The sequence below is a fragment of the Priapulus caudatus genome, unplaced genomic scaffold (assembly GCF_000485595.1).
Source record: "Priapulus caudatus unplaced genomic scaffold, Priapulus_caudatus-5.0.1 Scaffold541, whole genome shotgun sequence".
NCBI classification, from domain to species: domain Eukaryota; kingdom Metazoa; phylum Priapulida; class Priapulimorpha; order Priapulimorphida; family Priapulidae; genus Priapulus; species Priapulus caudatus.
In genome coordinates, this window is record NW_014577602.1 from 53,769 (window position 1) to 73,503 (window position 19,735).

The 19,735-nt window shown below is 45.8% G+C and overlaps 2 protein-coding genes across 3 annotated transcripts in view; one reads left to right on the forward strand and one right to left on the reverse strand.

Moving 5' to 3' along the window:
* Positions 1-14,322, reverse strand: part of LOC106811455 (ubiquitin-associated protein 2-like) — a 29,004-nt gene extending 14,682 nt beyond the window's left edge. The window contains exons 1-3 of one of the 2 annotated variants that reach the window (XM_014815073.1): positions 14,268-14,322; positions 10,691-10,827; positions 10,303-10,383 (exon numbers count right to left, since the gene is read on the reverse strand). In XM_014815073.1, coding sequence (XP_014670559.1) covers positions 10,303-10,383; positions 10,691-10,786 — 177 coding nt within the window. In that variant the 5' untranslated portion in view covers positions 10,787-10,827; positions 14,268-14,322. Of the gene's footprint in view, positions 1-10,302; positions 10,384-10,690; positions 10,828-14,267 lie in introns of those variants that run through there. The other variant, XM_014815074.1, reaches the window with a different exon arrangement.
* Positions 14,323-17,170: 2,848 nt separating this feature from the next.
* The window catches only part of LOC106811446, a 13,413-nt gene continuing 10,848 nt past the window's right edge, over positions 17,171-19,735 (forward strand). Inside the window, exon 1 of the mRNA XM_014815064.1 lies at positions 17,171-17,205. The gene's annotated coding sequence lies outside the window, so the exon portion shown is untranslated. The remainder of the gene's footprint in view (positions 17,206-19,735) is intronic.

Consider the following 19,735-nt stretch of genomic DNA (forward strand, 5'->3'; position numbering starts at 1 on the left):
ACCTACAACGATGACCACGGAATTTACAGTTGCATGTACTAAGCCCTGGTTGGGGTGTAGAGGGCGCACTGCGGACCCCGACCCCCCCCCCGTGTAGACTCAACAGCCGGCCTGCGCACCAAACTCACCGTGTAACCGCCAAATTAGTGGCTGCTAATCCATCCCGTCCTGTCATCGTCGTCGGGAACCTGGATCACATGTCATAATAACCTGGCTATAAAACAAAAACACAACATTGAAATAGTACGTTACTATGAAGACTGCGCGTGGCAGCGCGCTTTCGCGCGAGAGAGAGGTCGGCCGCACCGCACGTGAATTTGCCTGCCATCGACTCAAAGCAACCATGAAACTGCTTGAAAAGGGAGTCAATCGTTGGTTGCGGTGGCATTTGGTTATTATTGACATACAACAGCACACCCTCACTAGTGCAACCGATTCACAACAATGTGCTAACTAGCTATCACTCGCACGCTCACGCCACAATTACAACTAAACTCGCACAGTCTTGTCCATGGCGCCACATACAAACAACTGCCCCGGGTTGGCCAACACTGTCTGATAGCATTCAAACCGCCCATAATTACAAGTCTCAAGTGTTCAACGATTTACTCATATGACAGGTATTTTATGATGCATACGGCCAGCGGTGTCGCTGTTCGTGTGAAGCTAGGCTACATACCAGACGCGACATCGTGATGCTGTAACAACCTGGATGTTCCTCGTATACTGTACAAGTTGGATGGCTGCCAGTACACTGAAACCAGACAACCACACCTGGTAATTCCTGTGTTGTGGCATAGGCAAAGAATTCAGGGATGGTCGCTTTTCACACAAACTACTTGAGGTCCAGCACACTGACCATATACACGTCAGTCAAATTACATATGAGTTCATATAGCAAAAACTATTGCAGGCATACGACACCCTACACTAGCCCACTACCCCACTATTGATGTATCTCTCTCTCTCTCTCTCTCTCTCTCTCTCTCATATATATATATATATAGTATATATATATACTAGATATATATAATTAATATATACTATATATATAAATTATATATATATATACTGTATATACTATGCTGCGATAATATAAACTTAGGATAATCCCATTCATGATTTTTTAAACACCAATTTTTCTTATTACGTTCAACGGCAGTCGGGACTTGGTATAAACACTGCAACATGGGTTGAACCCCAGGTCAGGCGCTCTAAAATGCCGACGACCGCACGCCCTACATTCCCGCATCATCGTCCGCCGCTATGCCGCACGTGCTGCGACTCACGTAGATAGGCATTCCCGCCCAGGTCCGGCAGCGGCTTGGTCATGATGTTACTGTATGTCTGAGAAGTGTTGTGCCACCCCCGAGGCAGGTTCGGGCGGGGACTTTACGCGAAATACACGACACGCTACGTGTTCCACCATCATCGCAAACGGTACGAACTAAAGCCATATCAAACGGCAGCAACATTACGCTTGAGATATAGAACAGGGTTGTCACTGTGGTTGCAAGTTTTTTCCAGTTTTCCTGGACTTTTTTTCTAGACTGCAAGATTTCAGCCAATACAATCGTTGCGCTATGTACATCCACTTAACCACGACGTGATACCAAAACGCTCACATCGAAACACACCATTTTTTCTATTAGCAAGAAGACATGAGCTAAAACTTTAAGGACCTTCTGAGACCAATACATAACAATAGCTGACTTTCCAGGTTTTCGGGGACCCATCACGAACCCTGCGCTAACCTCTGCGTGACAACCAACCCCCCACTCACCGCCGGCCAGAGACTCTTCGTCGTTCGGTCGAATTTCGTCAGTTCATTGTCGAACAAGTTTGTGACGCTCGTGCTGCTGTCGCCGCTCCGCGGACGACGACGCTGTTTGCCGCGACGACGCGCGCTCGCTCCGCCTGCCCCTCCGATCCCAGCCGCATCCTTTCCCTGTCGCCGACGCGCTGCCTCCGAGTCCCGCGCACAGTGGCGCCCCTAGCTTCCCCGTGGGGCGCGCCACGCCGACCGTATTCCCGAGCCGTCTAGTTTGATTCTGCTTACGTGGCGCCGCCGGTTGTCGTGTGGTTGTTCTGGTTAGCCCGGCCTTGGTTGTACTGCGTCGCACTAGGGTAGCCGACGGTGCTGCCCCGCGCCGTAAGTCGTTGAGTAGCTTTAGACCCCTGCTGCTGCTGCGGCGGGCCGCCCTGGTACGATCCCGGCTGCTGCTGCTGACTGGCGCGTCGCCGCGGCCAGGCGGGCGGCGGCGCAGCGGCGAACGACGACCTGGTACTGAGAACTCGCCACACTGACTCTCGGTTCTCAGAGCCACGCGGCGGCGGCGGCCGCCTGGTAAGTGTGACGACTGCGTTACCTGCAGCGCCGCGCGAGCCTGTTATGGGCCGACGTCGTTGACCCCGTGTCGGTGTAACCGCCGCCGCGGCTGCTCGATCGCCGCCGCCAGCAACCGCCGCGTTACTGACCTGGGGCCGCGTATGCCGGCACGCTGTAGCCAGATTGTGGCGCCACCCTGCTTGTGGATCCGCTCGCGAGCTCTGCGCCGTCGCGGGGCGGCATTCTGTAGCGATGAGGACAGAACGGAAGAGGAGTTCGGAGGTGCTGGGCAGGCCGTGTGCTCTTGCTGCTGCTGCCTGCTGCCGGCTGTCGCGTAGCCGGACGGATACGCAGAGCCGTAGCTGTTGCGACAGCGCACTCCGTTCTTGCTGCCGCTGGAGCTCAGAGATTCTGCACGCGAAAAACACCAAGAACGTCTCTCATCAAAACCTAAGAACGCGCTTCCTGAGCCTTCGTGCGGAATTAATAATGCAGCTGGTGTTATCCTGCGGCGTATAGTAATTGCAGCCTTGGACAAATTTACGAGGCAAATTCTTGCGCCTCACGGAATACACTTTCATCTGACAATTTTCTCATAAGCGACTACTGGCTGCAGTTTTAATTTATTTCGCCAATGTTACGCTGACCTGAAGCTGACACTGATGCAGGCCCTCACGAAGGACTGTTTGCACCTACGAAATCACAGTCTGGCTCGCGTACTAATTCACACTTAGCTGCACATAGGAAACGCCGTGAGTTGATGCCATCTTACTTGCCACTTCCATCGCATTGGTTTGGATGGTTAGGCCGTTGATTTGACATCATAGATGTTGGTTAGTTCTGCCCGGGCCAATAGAATCGGCTCAGTCCTGCAGATATCTGCAAGCAACAAACATCTGATCATCTCAACCAATATTTAAGTGCCAGCAGTTAAGTAAAACATCTTAGGTCCTCAATATGCATTATCTCACTCGCGAATAATTTCGCCAGGAGGCACATTTCATTTAGCTGTTTCTGAGTCATAATTTGTTGGGGAAGCGAACTCACTTCATAAAGTGTCAAATTATTTCAGTGCTTGGCACGTCATAAATCTAACTACTTACTACTACACTAAGGCTGCTGTGCTGCTGACTACTACTATGACGACGTCGAACTACCACTACCACTGACCACTACCACTTACCACTACTACCTAATTAATAAAGATTTATTATTATTCCTACTACTTACTTACTACCTACTAATGATAATTAATACGCTCTACTTACGCGAAACTCGCTGACTCTCTGGAGCCGTATTACCCGTATCGCGGAATGCGCGCCGCGCACGAACCTGGTTCTGCTGGTCTCATCCTTCGTCTCGGCGGTCGGAATGCTGGAGGGCATACTGGGGCCCTGGTCGGTGCTCCCTTGCCATCAAACTGCGCCCGTGCCAGCTGCTGGCGGCCGAATCGCTCCGCCGCCGCCGCCGGGCCGGCCGCCGACCGCCTCCGCAGCTGATCACAGTGAGGGAACTTCCGCACCGCCGTTTTGCTGGACGGCGCAGCGGGCACGCGTGACGCTGGAAGCACTCCGCGCGAGAAGAGACGCGAGACAAAGACGGTTATTGCCACAGCGCGGCGAACGATTCACGCGGCGACGGGAGAGCGGGCTGGTCCCGTAGGGCGGCAGCGGCGAGCGAGGGATCGGTGCGTGATGTGGCCACAGCTGGATGCCACAACTCACCACTTGGGAGGAGACAATTTAGCCGATGAGACGATGGAGCCCAACAAATTACATGGCCTACAGCCGAGAGGTGAGATTTAGATCACTGGACCGCTTGTGCGGTGCAGAGAACGATGAGAAAGCGGAAAATATTTTGTGTCGTCATGGTGGGTATGGATCACGCCCCGATTCTCGAGCTCAATCTGCTTTTTATGTCTGGCCACACAATTAAGCACTATTACATCCGTCACCAGTTGACAGCACAATGATGAAGATAGCACCACGCCCTGGAAGACCTGGCGGATCTGCTATTCATGCTCTGGGAGCTAATGAGCGTTACTGAGTAACGGTACACCTGTCACGTGCACGCACGCACACACGTACGCACGGCACAGTGCACGCACCACCACGTACGCACGCCACATGCACGGCGACGCGACACACATCGGCACCGCACGCACCATGCACGCACACACGCACGCACGCGCACGCTACAGCGCGTGGCACGCACACACGTAATGCACGCACATGTACGCACGCACATGACGACGCACACACGTACGCACGCACATTGCACGCACATACGCCACGCACAGCGCGGTGCACGCACATGTACGCAGCACACACAGTACGGCACGCCAATGCACGCACGTACGCGACGCACACACGTACCGCACGCACGATGCACCAACACCACGAGCACGCACATGCACGCACACCACCGGCACCACACACACGTATGGCACTCTACGTACGCACGCACATGTACGATACGCAGCATACGTACGCGACGCCACATGCCGGCACGACAGAAGCACCGTACATGCACGCAACACACGCACCGCCGGCGCGTGGGTGCACGCCACACACGTACGCACGACACATGCATGCACACACGTACGCCACGCAGCGGACATACACGTGGCACACCACACACATACACAACACCACACCGGGCGGAGTTTCTTCTTGCGTAAGAATTTGGTCACGTTGCTGGACGAGGTGCTGTAGGGTGTGAAGTCTGAGTCGGAGCCAATCCACAGCACCGAATTTGCCACGTCGAGGCCATCCATGGGGTTACGGGCATCTCCACAGCGAGACTGGTGGGTAATCATGTCCACGGTAGTAAGCTATCAGTGAATAGGAGAGAGAGATGGCGTTGGGAGGAGAGAGAAGAGAGAGAAGAGAGATCGCCAGATGAAGACGATGGGAGAGAGAGACAGATTGTCGCGAGAGAGAGATCGAGATCGAACGATGATCTCGTTCGAAGAAAAGAGAGAGAGAGAGAGAGAGATAGAGAGACGAGAAAGAGAGAGATCGAGAAAGAATAGAGAAAGGCGAGAGAGAGGGAGCAGAGATACAAATAGAGACATAGATGAAAGGGTGATAAGGAGAGAGACAAAGGAGGCAGCGAAGGCGCGAAAGATGAGAGAGAGGAGAGCGGGAGATAGAGGCGGGAAGAAAGGCAGAGGGAGAGAAGGAGGAGGGCAGGAGAGACAAACTGAGAGACAGAGACTGGGATAGAAAAGCAAAGGAGAAAGAGAGAGATATGCCAACTTGCCAAGTTCACCAACCATCTGGACATGCGAATATTTTCACATGAAACCTCAGTTGGAAGACAAAATCCAAGGTGTAAACATGGATTCACTGCATAGCTATATAAATATGAGCACACACGAAGATATACATGCACACGTCCACTATGACACACGCCAGAACGCGCACACACACCCAAGTACCAACGCAAACTCACTTTGGATGCGGGCGGCAGCCGCGTCCTTCTGCTGTCTTTCCTGCCGGCGCCTGCTGAAGCCTGCGACGCTGTCATCCGCGGACGCCGTAGCTGCGTTGCCCTGCTGTTGCCTTGCTGCCTGCGCTGGCTTAGGAGGCGGCCTGCCGGCGGAATAGACTTGTGCGCGGGGCATCTGTGCGGCCGCGGTCGCCTGGGGCCTCCGGCCATCACGTAGAATGGACTCGACTCTGGCTGATCGCCCGGCATCCGACGCCAGTGTTCCGCCCCATCGTCCGAGGCGCGCTGCGCCACTGGTTGCACCAAAACTGTCCGACGGAGCGATTAATATCATTACGCATCGTCCATCACTTGTCCGCGGTAGTAGCAGCGACCCTGCTCGAATTTTAGCCTGCCGTGTCCCCTATAAACGGGGCCAGCTCTCTCCGCATGACCTTTATAGACAGGCTGCGTCTTGTCGTGGTGTATTTCAGTACGTCGTCCGACGTAGATAGAGTTACTGGTCCTGACGCGTCGTGGGCCAACATATTTTCAGTAGGCATGAATTACGTTATTTCAGCGCCTAACCGCAACATTGCAGCGGGTATAAGTTCGGGACTGGCCGAATCACGCACACAACACGCGCTGATCCATACCCTAGCGCACAAAGTATTCTTGAATTTCAGACAAAAACAATTCTAACCTACACTAACAAGACTGCAGGAAGGACTTACACCCCAACAGCTGACATTGTTTAGTTGTCGCTGTGGGACTTGTGAGCTTGAACTGGTTCATTAGTTGGAGACTGCGGCTGCACGCAGTATAAAGTGGGGGTCAGCCATTAAGCTGGTACCCATGTGCCTCTTGATGGCAATATACGACTCCAAGTCTGATGCTGCTAAGACAAACAAATACAATCACACCGTAAAATAACCTATACATCACGTTCGTTCTGTAATTTACACTCTAGAGTTCATTGTTTAAGACAAGCGATTGAGTAATAAATCGCTTACAGTGACTGCGTTGGAAACAAAAACCCACTAACTGATATTGCTAGGAAATTACCTTCAATGTATACTATATGCTAGACTTATTGCCCAATCTCATTTCGACGCAACATCTACGCTTACTTTCTGATTTCCAAGCTAATCGATCATGGTAGAAACACGGCAGACTGCACATCACACGACCTTGATGGAGGACAAACACTAACTCTCCCTTCGTGCTAAACAACTCGCTTGCTGACGCTTTACAGGCACTTGGACAACTGCAGGGGGTGCGAGCGGACGAATACCAACACACGAGATGATACCTTTTTCCCGACCATGCTGTTCGCTGATCTACTGTGGTCTTTTGGCAGATCGCTCCGTGGGGAGTAAACACCTTCGACTCAAACGACCGTGTCGTGCAAAATCATCGCAATGACAGCGCAAGAACTAAGATCACTAGCAGTGAGAATGACCCATGAAAAACTCACTACCACTCTATAGATTCACTTACGTAAACATAGCCTGGACATCGTGAAACTTGCACTATTACCATACCTATAATCACAACATATATTGATTGACGCATAACTCGTATAACTGGCATTTGTCAAGTGACACAAAAACTTACTTCTGATGTCAAAATCATAATACGCCCAATATTTTTACCTGGATCCCACACACACCTTTTTTCTACGAAATTCTACACTCAAACATGATCCTGGGCAAAACTCTCTGTAAACTGTAGCCTGGCTGTCAATGCGCGAGCAAATAGATGTTAGAGAGACGAGAGAGAGGAGGATAGAGAAGTGTGAGTAGATTCGAGTGGCTAAAGCAGACCAGTTTGTGCGGGTATGTGTGTTAGGTATGGGTACATGACACACCAGGCGGACAGGCTGTTGTGGTTGGTGGTGTGAATGAACACTGATGGTGTGTGTGGTCGTGACACCGAACATCAAGACTGGTTCAACACAGTGCATCTGTTTATGGGCGAAGCATATATGTCTACATCACTGTCGCTCCTGCCTGTCGAGCCCCTGCACATGTACGTCTTGGGAAAGTCTTGTATGAACGATGTGCATGGTTCCTGAGATACTCGGCAGGGTGATCGTTTGGTTGGCCATGGATCGTACGAGTCGTTGTGTGTTGGTCTCGTGTGCTGTTGCGTGCTGGTGCTGTCTACTGTCGTTATGCATCATCCATTGCTGGTGCTCGTGTGATACCCTGAAAAGCGAACGATACATGCTGCGCGCTGCCCCGCGCGCGCGGCGCGTGCTGCTGCGTTGCGTGTGTGTGGGGTGTGGTGGCGGATCACCAATTCAGACGCCCGTTACGGAAGATCATACGCAAGTAAACAAAGCATGCCTATCTCTGCCCGCTGACACATTTCTGCGAGTTCTATTCCCCTTTGGCTTATTCTGCCTCTACAGTCATTTTCAGCTTCTATTTTTTATACGCATTCGGATCTCATTTTTATCGCCTCAGGAGATGCCGGACCGCGCGACGACCCATCGTGGTCGCGCGCTCTCTGTCTGTGTGAATGTTGACGCTCCGTTCGCACTACGGAAATAGTGTCTGCACAGACGCGCAAGGCATCGCGCCGCGGGTCTCAGCTGTGTTTTGCCAACAGACACATTTTCATTGACGCTCGAGACAGGAAGCGAGGGCGTAACCTCTCGAGGATGGCGCTTGAATGTGAGGAGCAACGAGACGTGAGAAAAGAAAGAGATAGACCAGAAGACGGATTGAATGGATCCCAGTGGCAAAGTGGTCTGTCACAGCTGCTGGCACCACACGCACCCCCCAGAAGCTGCAGCCCGCCCCTGAGAAAGGGACCACTGGAACAGATGGCTCCGACACAATCTCCCTTGCGCGGTACACGGACATTCACACAGGGTAGAAGGATTGATATAGTACGCACGAGACGAGGCGCGGAGGGAGAAAAAGAGGTCGATGGCGACTAGGCTTACCGACTGTGTCGTTGATGTCATTGCGACGCTTGTCGTTGCTCAGGTATGTTGCTGCGTCGGACGTCCACGTCGGCCTCGGATGTGTTTTGTTGAACCGCACCACCGTCGGCTGCCTCCCCTCGCTGGCGACTCGTCCGTTGTCCGTCGCCGCCAACGTCCTGAGTGAACACTAATGAACATCTACGGTCAGCTCGCCTCCAATACGCGCTGCATCGCTGCTCTCCCTTATTAAGCCCCCAAGCCAACCCCTTGTGTGATCCCCGATTCACGCACGGCGCTGACCGCGTAATAATATCCCATGCAGAGAGCGGGATAAACCATACCTCAGAAACCAGACGAGTGTGACACCACAGACTGTTTGTGTCTATATAATATGCTATATAATTGCCAAACCATACCTAATTTGCATAATATTTTTTTTAATATCAAAACCCCTACCCCTTATTCATTCACATACCAAAAATGAGCAAAATCCGTTGAACCTGAACTGACTAATGGCAATTCCCATTTTTGCCAAAAAATTGCCGTGGCTCGAAAGTACGTCGACTGGCGTGCTCCAAAATAGGACGTTTAATATGGGAGCATAGCAGTAACAACTATCCCAATTTCAAACATGTGGGCCAAACGATTCCTGAGTTATCGTTGACGGTAGCGAAATGTTGACGAACAGACGGACGGACAGACGTACGACGGACGACGACCCATGGCAATAGCTCAGCTTGACAATGTCAAGGTGAGCTAAAAATGAGCAAAATCCGTTGAACCTAAACTGACTAATGGCAATTCCCATTTTTGGCAAAAAATTGCCGTGGCTCGAAAGTACGTCGACTGCCGTGCTCCAAAATAGGACGTTTAATATGGGAGCATAGCAGTAACAACAATACCCAATTTCAAACATGTGGGTCAAACGGTTTCTGAGTTATCGCTGACCGTAGCCAAATGTTGACGGACAGACGGACGGACGAACGACGACCCATGGCAATAGCTCAGATTGACAATGTCAAGGCGAGCTAAAAATGTAGGTACTCGCTAAAACGGGTGAAACCACCGGCTCGGAGGGCCGGTGTTTTGCCAATGTTACTGGCCCTCCAAATAATTTGTCAACATATGCCAGTGGGCTGGTGCTAATTTCATGCCCTGTGTACAATACAACAACCGACACGCATGAGCATGAGTATGGCTAAACAACCATCGCCTGAAACATCCCTACCCAAGCGTACTTAGACGATACAACAAGGTATCACACCATGAGTACGGTTGGGTGACCAACCGCCTCATACAACTCTATCCACACGCATTCTAAGCATAGTTACGATTCTGTTAGCGACAGTTAACACAAAACAGAGTGCACAAAGAAATAATTAGCTTCTTGAAAATGCGTCCTACGTACGATCCGACTTGCCATTTAGAAAGATCCGGAGACATTTAGATTTTAGACTAGTAGTAGTACCTAGTCTTTTTCCCAAGAGAGCCCATTAACACGAAAACGATGATTCGTTCAAGTGGCAACAGGGTACTAATTGTCGAGTCGGCATTTGCATAACTTACTCCCAGAAAAATCACGAGGAAAAAACAAGAAAATTACCTGTTTAATTTTCTGCTGCAACTCTGGGTCCTCATTTAAATCTGTTATCATCTGCGCCTGACGTATCTGTTCTGGAGTCGCCTACACGCGGGTGAATAACAAGAGCAGACGACAAATCACAAAACAAGAACAAACACAAACGAAATAACGCAAGGAGAGCAGCCAAACAAATCTTTCCTCGCCTGTCGTTTACTACACGATGTTTCACAGTTACCCGATAATTATTAGGCGATGATAGAGGCAGAACGTCAGTGTCTTATCACACACAAACAAGTGAGATTACATACTGCAAGTGATCAAACAAATTGCTTTATACTTTTCGTTTATCGTTCAACTACGGAGTGAACTCAGTGGATCATCACTAGCCAAAGTTACACGGGAACCTTACCTGAGGCAGACCTACTGGTTTGCTAGGCTGTGTCTGTGTCTTTGTTGGTTTTTGATCCTTCGACCTACTTGCACGCGAGGTGCCTGTGGTGCTCATGATATACAGTATATACAAATGAAGTATGTACAAAAGAAAATCTGCAAAATAAAGAGAAAATCTAGTGTGAATTCGCCGACACGAAGCATACATGCTACACATTTAATTTTTGCATGCAAACGAAGCTGTATATCTTAACAATCAATATATGGCAATTTCGAAATCATAACATCTTTCAATCTCATGGTAATCCACTATAAGCATGCTACAAGTAAACATGCTTCTTTGCTGGTGAAGACAAAGCATGTATCGTATCAATTCAAATGTAGCTTAAATAACTTAATTACACAAACTATGTTCAGATAAATATGAATGAATTGTGACAATCGTGACAACCAGTATGAACTGAGCATGTTATTGCCTGCCTGCGCACCATCAGTGCTTTTAGATGTCAGAGTTGTTACAGTGTTAGTAGTGGTGAAACAGCCTCACCACTAACACAGAAACTAGTCAAAAGTAAATGCGCACACTAACAGACTGACAACTTCATTGCAAGCCATCTGGCAATTCCATTACACTCGGTTGATGTGATAAAATTTTCAGTCCAGAATAAATTTTCGACAATTTCGTGACGAGTGACAGACTAATTAAGCTTATTTAAATAACAATTTCTAATTACAGCCTGTTTAAAGTTTTTGCAATATCCACATTTGTAATTAAATCCTAGCCACTGGTTTTTGACATACATAATAAGACACGTTTAATATTTTAATGATATGATATGACTCAGCCTGATGCTAGATCAGGATTGGAGTTGAATAGAAATATTTCTTAGGATAAGTCACATACCGTTAATGAAACAATACTTATACATAGATAAATTTTAAATTTAATATGTTACTTATGGTTAGTTATACAAACTAAAACATTGAAGACTTGTGGTTAAGCTGTTAAAGCATCGTGCTAATGACGCGGTCGTCGCGGGTTCAATCCCGCATTGGCAAAATATTTTCCCTCATTTATTTATCGCTGCCGGTTTTCATTATAACGTTTTTTCATTACACTACCATGTTCGTGCGTCTATCATACGTCTATCGTCTATGCGTCTATCATGTTTGTCTGTTCTAACTACGTGGAATTATGGGATACTAACTCCGAGTTAAAACATTCAACTCTGAGTTACTTAACTCAGGATTTAATCCATGTTTATGAAACCCAAATTTAACTCAGAGTTTACTAACTCCAAGTTAAAGTTAATCCATGTCTGTGGAACTGGATCCTGATGATCCCCACCACAGGCACTTGGGACAGAGTCAGTAAAAACTGAAAATAATATGAACGCACATTCACAAATACTACCGTACGGTGTACCTCTCAATTACAGTTCCACTGTTGTGTCCCTGTATATCAACTTTCCTTCATAAAAACTAACGCCAAACGCTCCCGCACTCGCCGCTGCAAGTGTGCTGTGTCGCCATGATAATATATATATATAGAGAAGGTAGGAAACTCTGTTTGCGCGATTTGCGATGATCACTCCTCGATTCTTTCACATTTCACAAACATTTAACGCATCTACAACCTCCATCTCAAACTGCATGCAGCGCCCCCTTCCCACACTCAGGATATACCACTGCCACAATGCTAGCACTATTTTTACAGTGGGCGGAGCTCCGGGGAAATCCAGCAAATGGCAAGCCAACGGCCGCGAAGTCGCCGTCGAACAAAACATTAGAAATTTCTATGATTTGCATGTTTGTTGGTGGACAAATTTAGATGTTTTAAGCTGAATACGGAAAAATGTATAAAAGACAATGTTCGAGAATTAGGTATATTGGCAAGCATCCTGAAAATTCATGATAAATACGTGAACTTCGTTTAGTAAACAGCGTAATGATTTGAAAGTAGTAAATGGGCGCACTATTTCGTATCACTATTTTATCAAATTTCTCATGAAATAATGGTCCGACTTTTATTATCTTTGCAGCTTTTATAAGTAAACACCGTATCACATAGGACCAGGAGTAACGGGGTCGCTGTAAAACCTATAGTAAAAAAGCGTAAGAAATTCTTACGGAAATCAGCTTGTGGCAGTGGTAGAATTGAGCCAGAGCGAGAGCGCCATCTGTCGTGGAGTTTGCCTCCATCTTGGGCTCGTTCTGCCCTCTATAGTCCAATGAACAAAACTATGTAACTACCGTGGCCGAGAAGTGCCACCTTGCTTTGTAATGTGACTTCAAACACAGAAGTCCCGCGGTTCGTGCCGATTCATCAGGATTGTAGACGATTCACAAATCCGATCGGCACCGGTATCCAAGTAAACAAATCACGGCTCCGCGGCGCCCGACGCCACCGGGCCCGATCGGATTCGCGAATCGTCTTGATGAATCGGCACGAACTGCAAAATTTCTGTGTTTGAAGTCAGATTACATAGGACTGCTGCACTTCTCAGCCACGGTAGTTACATAGTTTTGTTCAGTGGACTATAGAGCAGAACGAGCCCAAGATGGAGGTCGTAGATGCGTTAAATGTTTGTGAAATGTGAAAGAATCGAGGAGTGATCGTCGCAAATCACGCAAACGGAGTTTCCTACCTTCTCTATATATATATTATCATGGCGACACAGCACACTCGCAGCGGCGAGTGCGGGAGCGTTTGACGTTAGTTTTTATGAAGGAGAGTTGATATACAGTGACACAACAGTGGAACTGTAATTGAGAGGTACACCGTACAGTAGTATTTGTGAATGTGCGTTCATATTATTTTCAATTTTTACTGACTCTGTCCCAAGTGCCTGTGATCCCCACATACTCCACACCACATCATTACAGACTTGCCACGCAGAACGTTTAAAATTAAACTCTTCATTAAGACTAGTATCAGTAATAACTAGTGTTCACAACTCAAGTCCAACACATGCGCCGACGCGGATTGGAACGTGTGAACATCACAAGTTGCCTATTGTAACTCGGTTTTTCAGTGGCATTGTGCTAGAACAAATGTCTTCAACAGGCTATTATTAACATAGATATAATGTAATTTTGTTATCATTCACGAGTACGTTAGAACTTAGAACTAGAAGTTAAAGAACAACATTTGTTACTATTGTCAGTATTGAGTATTGTTTAGTATTGACTATAGACTGTATAGTAATTAGTATTGAGTATTGTATTGATGTACTGTACTGAGTATGTAGTTCATAACGCTGACCATATAGTAGAAACCTCAATAATAGCACAATAACAAGCAACAGACGACAAATATGTTATGAGAAAGTATGATAACAATCATATAATAGAAACAGAAAACGATATTGTTAATCAAGATGTCAGTATTCGGTCACACCATTCGATTCCGACAAATTTACCACGCCAAACCGAAATATTTAATCAATGTTTTCTTTGCTGCCAGTTGATTTTTAATACTAAAATTTAACTGGCCGTATTCTTTAAGTATTGACAAATAAGCTGAAAATAATAAAATGTTAAACTACGCTGTTAATACGCAAGTATTCCACTAAAACTTGCAGCTAAAAATCTACCTGGAAACTGCGCTCACAAAAGCAGAAAGGTCACGTGATTAATGCAGCCATTTTGATGACGAATATTACGTCACGAAAACTCTTAACTAAACATTTACAAGGTTTATTAAATACTGTGGTAAATAAAAACCCCATCTGTAAGTAATATGAAGATATATGTCTCTTTGGTAAATTTTAATTGGAATTTTATATTGTAATATTAGCAATAAACTGCAGTTTCTAGCAGAAGCGCGATTCGTGACGTCATTATCAAAAATAATTATTTCAGGGAATCAAAAGATTTATGCTTATTTAAAAAATATAATACATACATTAATTTTCAAATCGATAGAAACTCTGAGCTAAGTTTTTACAGATATATCATTTCATTAAATATATAGCATAAGACAAGCTTGAAAACATAAGTTTAGTTACTATATTTCCCACGCGGTGGCGACACATTGCGTATATATTTTGGCCCTAGCGTTTGGCGGTGAAAGTTATGTTATGTTCTCGTACTTGTCGGTGTCTTTGGTGTCCACTACACTGGATATAATGACAAGGTAGTAAGTGCCTTTAGGGATAAACCCAATAAACAAACTGGTGCATAATGATGTGAGTGCAATGCAACTGGTGTCCTCTTAAAGTGGGTTTGCGTGCATGTGGGAGTGAAGCCTTGACTTAGAAATGTCAACATCCGTTGCTCGCCGCTGCTTCCACAACACCCACGGTTAGGCCTAGGTAAGGTTGTTCCAGATTGGAATCATCCGGGGAAAAAAGGAGAATTTGAATGCGTTGTTGTTGCAGTGCAGGTGCCGAAATATGTGGGTTTTTTCCGATCTGGTACCTGACACTGTATTTATTGTACTGTACAGCCACACATCAACTGATCAAGTGTTTGCATGGCTATCAAGGGTTAGGCAGCTTGCGCGGCTTATATAAAACCCTGAACTGTCCAATAGCGGCCTAATTCGATTTTAAATGAGAGCACGTCCTTTGCCGCAATAACATGTTGGGGAAGGCTGTTCCAGCTGTCAATCACTCTCTGAGAGAAAATGTTTTTCTGTAGTTCAAGACGACTGCGCTCTTTGTACAGTTTCATGCTGTGACCTCTGGTGGTGGACAGGATTGCGGGTGAAAAAAATGTTCTATGATCAATATTCTCCAAGCCTGTCATAATCTTGTAGGTCTCGATAAGATCAGCTCTCTCTCTACGCGTCTCTAGAGTAGCAAGATTCAGCCTTTGAAGTCTTTGCTAGTATGACAAGCTACCCAACCCTTCCACTAGTTTAGTCGCTCGTCTCTGAACTTTTTCAAGGAGCTCTATGTCCTTTATCAAATATGGTCTCCAAGCTTGTATAGCAAATTCAAGGTGTGGGCGGACCAAGGACATGTATAAGGGAACAATGGTGAGCCTCTACCTGTCGGTAAAACACCTTCTGATGACTCCTAGCACCTTGTTTGCCTTTTTTGCTGCTTCTGCACACTGTCTAGATGGTTTTAGTGAGGCATTAACTACTTGGACACCCCAAGGATCAGATATCTATTTGCCGGTATTGCTATGACTGGTGATTTACATACAATGATACATCACTACACAGTCTACACTCGAGTTAAAGCGTCTATGTCGTACCCAAACTTGGAATCTGCACAATCTCGAGATTGTGCAGCGATTGTGCTGCCCAAACTGCGGATTCCCTAGTTTGGCTGACCAATCTCAAGATTGGGCAAACTGAAAACAGTCGACTCGGTGATTCAACAACCGCTCATAGCGAGTGTGGTGTGCATGGTGCAAACTATAGGAAGAGATTTATTTCATATTTATCCAATTATTTATTATAATCATTTAATATTTATACAAAGGTGCCAAACACATTGAGGAAAGAAGGTATACGACCTTATAGTTATGATATAACATTTGAAATCATAATAATCATATGTTTGTGCAAGCTCTGTTTACCTCTGTTTGCCCAATCTCAAGATTGGTTGCACAAACTGTGGATACGCTGAAATTCCAAGTTTGTGCAAGATTCCAAGTTTGGGCACAACATCTACGATACATGACTCATGAGTTGTTGCCACCCGAGTTGGTCCTTAAGAGCTGACGTACTGCTATATCGTCCATAGGTGTTTGTAACAAATCTTGCAGATCTGTTTTGTATCATTTCTAGCTTATACGTCTTATAGTTGTATCTATATTTCTCTTGGTGTGGGTCCCACACTGATGAGCAGTAATCCAGGCTTGGTAGTACAAAAGTTTTGTATGCTCTTTCCTTAATGAGCTGATGGCTGCAGCCCAGATTCCGGCGCAGGAAGCCTAACAATCTGTTGGCCTTCACACATATGTTGTCAATGTGGACGTTCCACCTGAGGCCAATGTCTTGGTGAATTCCAAGATACGGGATGGATGTGGCATATACTGCAGTGAAGAGTCGTCAATGTGGTAGATGTACTTTAACTACATATGATGTTTTTTGCGCAGAAGGGAGATATTCATGATGTAGCACTTGCTTGCTAGTTGCTATTTAATTGTTCCTAAATTCCAATTCAGTTATACTTACTTTTAGTTGTTACGGCTGAAAGGCTGCTATGGTATTCCGAGGAAAGGGAATCTACAGTTTGTACATGTCCATGTTTAACGAAGCTGTTTTAGACCAATTTCACGTATTATTCATTTTCTCAAATGCGGCGGCAAAAAGTGAAATTCCCGGAAAGATTTTTATTGCACCCACTGTCGTTTGCTTCTCTATCTCACTGAGTTCGAGAGATTAACCCTATCTAACTTTAGAGTTAGTTTATGTGTGGAAAATTCTGGTGATTTGAAACACTAATATTTAGAGAATTAGAGGCAGTAATAATCTTCTGTTTCTCTAGATAATCCCCGCACTTCGATGTAATCGAATGCCTTGTGAAATACAAGAGAGGGAGCCAAGATACAAGATACAACAATCCTCACCTGGTGAGTATTCTTCGTGGAGCTGTATGTAGGGAGGGCGTGCGTACATTCGTGCGTGCGGGTACGTGTGTGTGTGTACAGCAAGCAAATCATCTTGTGTTTTAAATGAGCTCATTCTCATACGATTGATCATGGCCTCTATAAGTATAGGGATAGTAGGTGATTTTTTTCTAAATAGGTTTTAACAGATATTTTGATCTTATTAGATACCCACACTGTCACATAAAACACTTTACATAATTCAAAAGCGAGCTCCGGCAGGCGAGGAAAAATCTGCTGGGCGTGCCAAAAAATGGTCTGACGAATTTTTCATCGCGTTGCCACAGGCACAAGGCAGGCTAGTATAATACGGCACATCACCCCATTTATCAAGTAACGTCAGGTGCATTATATTATACACGGCTATAGACCCAGAATCGAACGATTCATGAAATCGCCAGATATGGGTGACACATTAGGCTAGGCCTATTACTAACCATTATTCTTAACTAACTAACTAACTAACTATAATCCATCACATTACTTACTGTATACGTTAGCTGCTGAGAAGACGTTACTGCTGCAAAAACATATCAACAGCTAAATGCTGCACTAATTCATACTCCACCCATTTCCCAGAGAGTCTTGGGCCACAATTAAAAAAATCTTGCCCTGTTTGCCCTCACCCGACCCAGGCTGAAAAGTTTGGGTAGGTAGGTATGCTTTTGTTTTGTTTTTGAGGGGGTCTTTTTACAAATTTAGCATGGTGTCAACATGGTGTGCTTGTATGGAGATACCTCTTATGTTGAATGTTTGTTTTGCTTGGTACATATAATGTATTGTGCACAGTGCTCGAAATAAGGAAAAAATATTGGTTGTCCGACGGACAAGCTACAAGATATTTTTGCTTGTCCTGATTATTAACATAGAAATATAGTAAATGTGTAATACATTTAATCAAATTAAACTTTAGACCCAATATCTTACTTTGTAATTTTAATACAGTTCACTAACAGTTCACATTAGGCACCAAACTTGCAAGAACACAAAGATGCACAATGATTTAATTCAAGCGATGGTAGAAAATTATGAAAAATTTCTCTAAAAAGTTGCTCTAAAAAGCTGCTTGTCCAGCGGACAAGCTACTGCATGGACAGGTCTACTTGTCCTCCGTGGCAATGGACAAGTGAGGACAAATGGATAGCCCTTATATTTCGAACACTGTATTGCTTACAGATTTATTTAATGTACAGTGATACAATTTGTAAAAAAGAATGGGAAATATCAATAAAATTTTTTGAGTCAGCCCCTTTTTGGTGGGTCGGTCGGGTGAGGGCAAACAAACAATATTTTTATTATGGCATTGGTACCTGCTAGAGATCGTGTCATCCCAACCTTATACAAGGCTCGACACTAGCGGTGGCCCGGTGGCCCGGGGCCACCAAAACTTGATGTCGGGCCACCAAAATTTCCAAAAGTTGAAATTTGGTGGCCCGATCGGGCCACTAAAATTTCAAAGTGTCTATGTGATAAAAATAATTGTTTCTTACGTGCTAATCTCATTCAAAAGAGAGCAAGCAATTCGCGGGGCGAGGGCACACGTATATGGTTGGCCACGGTGGACAAAAATCAAGAATACATGACTACATATTTATGGTCACCATAAATCATATTTATGGTCACCATAAATCATATTTATGGTCACCATAAATCGACCAATGGGAAGCGAGGATTATATGCCCGGATATAATCGAAGCCAATCAAATCAAAGGAATTATGTCCACCATAAATAACTTCCGTCCCCGTTTTGACCGTCTAGACGCATTTTTGTCCACCGTGGCCAACCATGGTTGGCCACGGTGGACAAAAATCAAGAATACATGACTGCATATTAATGGTCACCATAAATCGACCAATGGGAAGCGAGGATTATATGCCCGGATATAATCGAAGCCAATCAAATCAAAGGAATTATGTCCACCATAAATAACTTCCGTCCCCGTTTTGACCGTCTAGACGCATTTTTGTCCACCGTGGCCAACCATGGTTGGCCACGGTGAACAAAAATCAAGAATACATGACTGCATATTAATGGTCACCATAAATCGACCAATGGGAAGCGAGGATTATATGCCCGGATATAATCGAAGCCAATCAAATCAAAGGAATTATGTCCACCATAAATAACTTCCGTCCCCGTTTTGACCGTCTAGACGCATTTTTGTCCACCGTGGCCAACCATGGTTGGCCACGGTGAACAAAAATCAAGAATACATGACTGCATATTAATGGTCACCATAAATCGACCAATGGGAAGCGAGGATTATATGCCCGGATATAATCGAAGCCAATCAAATCAAAGGAATTATGTGCACCATAAATAACTTCCGTCCCCGTTTTGACCGTCTAGACGCATTTTTGTCCACCGTGGCCAACCATGGTTGGCCACGGTGAACAAAAATCAAGAATACATGACTGCATATTAATGGTTAGTATTGGACCACATAACACATACATTCGGCAAATGTCTGCAATGATTATTAACCTATACTGA